We start from the raw sequence: 2,595 nt of genomic DNA, 5'->3' as shown, positions 1-2,595 counted from the left end.
ATGATCTTCATTCATACTCAATCTTTCCCTGAAAATATTTTCAGCCCAGCAAGAGAAAACGTAGAGAAAGATATTTTATGTGGGAGCAGCCATGTGGTCAAAGTTCTAGTACTATTTTAAATTGTTGGGATCAAAGCATTCCTTACGTTTGTAGGCACAAAACAATAAGAAAGGATTTCCTTCCTGTTTAAATTGTTCTATTACCATTTTCAGGTTGTTCCTTGTATTTTTCCTGGCATGGAAAATGAGGATTTCTAGTAGCGGGAGAAAGGTAATTGATCTATTCCATGATGAGATAATTAAACACCCCTTCAATATTTTTATTAAACAGCTCCCATTCACGCAGAGTGCATCAGTTGTCATGGGTGATACATGCATCGTAGCTAGTCCCGGCACATGATCTGATGGTCGTGGTAAACTTCCTATGCAATGCTAACTAGCCTGCTGGATTTGCTAGCGTGGCTGCGCGTCGAGCCAGCCATCGGGAGAGATGTAGGACAAGTTGACGAATCTAGCGATTTGCTTGCCGCTCAGCTGCTTGGCCCACGGTACTCGCTCCGTCGTGTTGGACCCCGCCCCTGTGCACTCTGATTCCACCATCGTTAGCAATCCCCTGCAAGTAAACCAAACACCAAGAAAATCATATATATGTGCAACAGTTTAACTACATGATCGACAGGAAACTATTATGTGAGCACAGAAGCACACAATCCTGGGTCAAGAAAATATTTTATTCTCTTTTCTAAATAACAATAATGCATACGCATGGCTAAGTAACTAATACAGTTCACAGAGGGAGCACGTGTAGACATTACGTTTGGTGAAGAAGAAAAAACTTGTTCTTTGTGTCGCTTGGAAGAAACTAACCTGAGTGTACAAATGGAACTAATCTATCTCCGCAAAAAAAGGGTACTATTCTATGGACTCCTTTCAGGGTTTTTAAGTATATAAAAAATGCCATTTTTCTTAAGAAATTCCGGAAGTGTATAATATACTACCATATATACTATCTTTTTTTAGAATATAAAAATCATTTTAATATTTTAAAAGTAAAATGTGCGAGCACTCAGAAGCACAAAATCCATTCTCGATGATCCGCTTGTTTAAAACTCACTCTTTGCCCTTGGAGTTCCAGATGTCCCAACCTTGGCGGTCCACAACGATAGACATGTTGGTCTGGTAGAAGATGACCCTAGCATAGTCTCGCCATGGGCGTCCCAGGTATATCGGCATGAAGCCGCCGACCTTGCACTGCTTGAACACAAATGCGGTATCGTCTTTGTCACTGTCTCGCCCATGCGCCGTGATGGATCCCAGCGTCTTTGTTAACTTTCCCGTCCATAGATCACAGCCCTACATGCATGCGTACACACACACACAATTCCGTCATTGACAACGCACATGTCGAGACCTGATAGACATGCCTGATTTAATTTGCACCTGGAAGATGGACCTGGCGTTGCCGAAGATGAAGTCCACGGCGCCGCCGATGACACAATTCTCATAGTAGTGCCTCCCAGCCATATCGCACAACGTGTCCTGAACACTGAAGAAGCCGCATCCATAGAACGACGACCGGTCCCCGTCAACTAGGGCAGCCACCGCTTGCGCCAGGTTGGCCCCCTCGTATGTGTTCTACAATGACAACTCACGTCTAAGGCTGAAATCTTCTTGCAGTCATATCGGTGGTGAGAAAAACCATTATATTGGGTGACATATTAACCTTGAACGTGATGTCGCGGGCCATGAAATCGTCGGCATGAGAGGCAAAAGTCGGGGTGTCGGCGGTGGTGGACGACCCGCCGGCGTGATCGGCCCACTCGATGGACGTCTGCAACCTCCCCTCGCCTTCCAGTAGGATGAAGCTTTTGTTAAATGGCACATTCACTTTCTCACTTCATCGTGTATCCATTACGAGAATACGAAAAAACATAGTCAAAATCGGTTTCATTGTTAATATTTTACTATTGAGACAACGTTTATATATGTGGAACAAATGAAAGATGCACAGATCTCACGTGTAAGTGCCGGCGGCGACGTGGACTCGGATCCATTGGTTGTTGCCGAAAGGAACGGAGTCGATGGCTGCTTGGATAGTCTTGAAGTCGCCTCGGCCAGTATGGTCAACGAAGACGCTTTTAACCACCGCCTGTGCAGCGTCGCAGCGGTGAGATGTCTCGGGTGTAAAGACTATGAAGAGTGCTACAACACTAATGGCTACGGCCAGCAGTCGCCGTAGTGCGAGCTTCTTCATGTCTTTTCGTCCTGTACCTATTAGTCTAAACAGATGAGAAAGAAATGGCTAATGGTGATAAATAATGAAGGAGACCGTGAGAAGCTCGACAAAAAATAGAATCAACTGGGAAAGAAATAAGCCCGGTATTGATACAGGCAATCACTGATGGGCGCTCCGGGTTTGGTAAGTGACTGATTCCGAATCACATCTTTCCATGCGTGGTGAACAGTGATATCTTTCCATTTCACGTCTTGTACGTGCGCTCGAACCATGCAGCGGCCATGTAGGTAGTAATTAGGCGGCTTCTCGGCTTGTGCTATGGGATGCCATGGTGCATGAGTTGTGTGTACAAATGTTGT

General features: G+C 45.1%; 1 protein-coding gene across 1 annotated transcript; it reads right to left on the bottom strand.

Moving 5' to 3' along the window:
- Positions 1–453: 453 nt before the first annotated feature.
- On the bottom strand, positions 454–2,254 carry LOC123168525 (probable pectinesterase 29). The gene is made up of 5 exons (XM_044586408.1): positions 2,019–2,254; positions 1,724–1,895; positions 1,441–1,635; positions 1,115–1,353; positions 454–613 (listed from the first exon to the last, which is right to left on the bottom strand). Exons 1-5 carry the CDS (start codon positions 2,252–2,254, stop codon positions 454–456), a joined length of 1,002 nt encoding a protein of 333 aa, XP_044442343.1.
- Positions 2,255–2,595: the final 341 nt, after the last annotated feature.

The sequence above is a fragment of the Triticum aestivum genome, chromosome 7D (genome assembly GCF_018294505.1).
Source record: "Triticum aestivum cultivar Chinese Spring chromosome 7D, IWGSC CS RefSeq v2.1, whole genome shotgun sequence".
In the NCBI taxonomy this organism is placed as follows: Eukaryota; Viridiplantae; Streptophyta; class Magnoliopsida; order Poales; family Poaceae; genus Triticum; species Triticum aestivum.
Note: the sequence above shows the minus strand (reverse complement) of the source record. Positions and strands in the feature narration are given on the sequence as shown.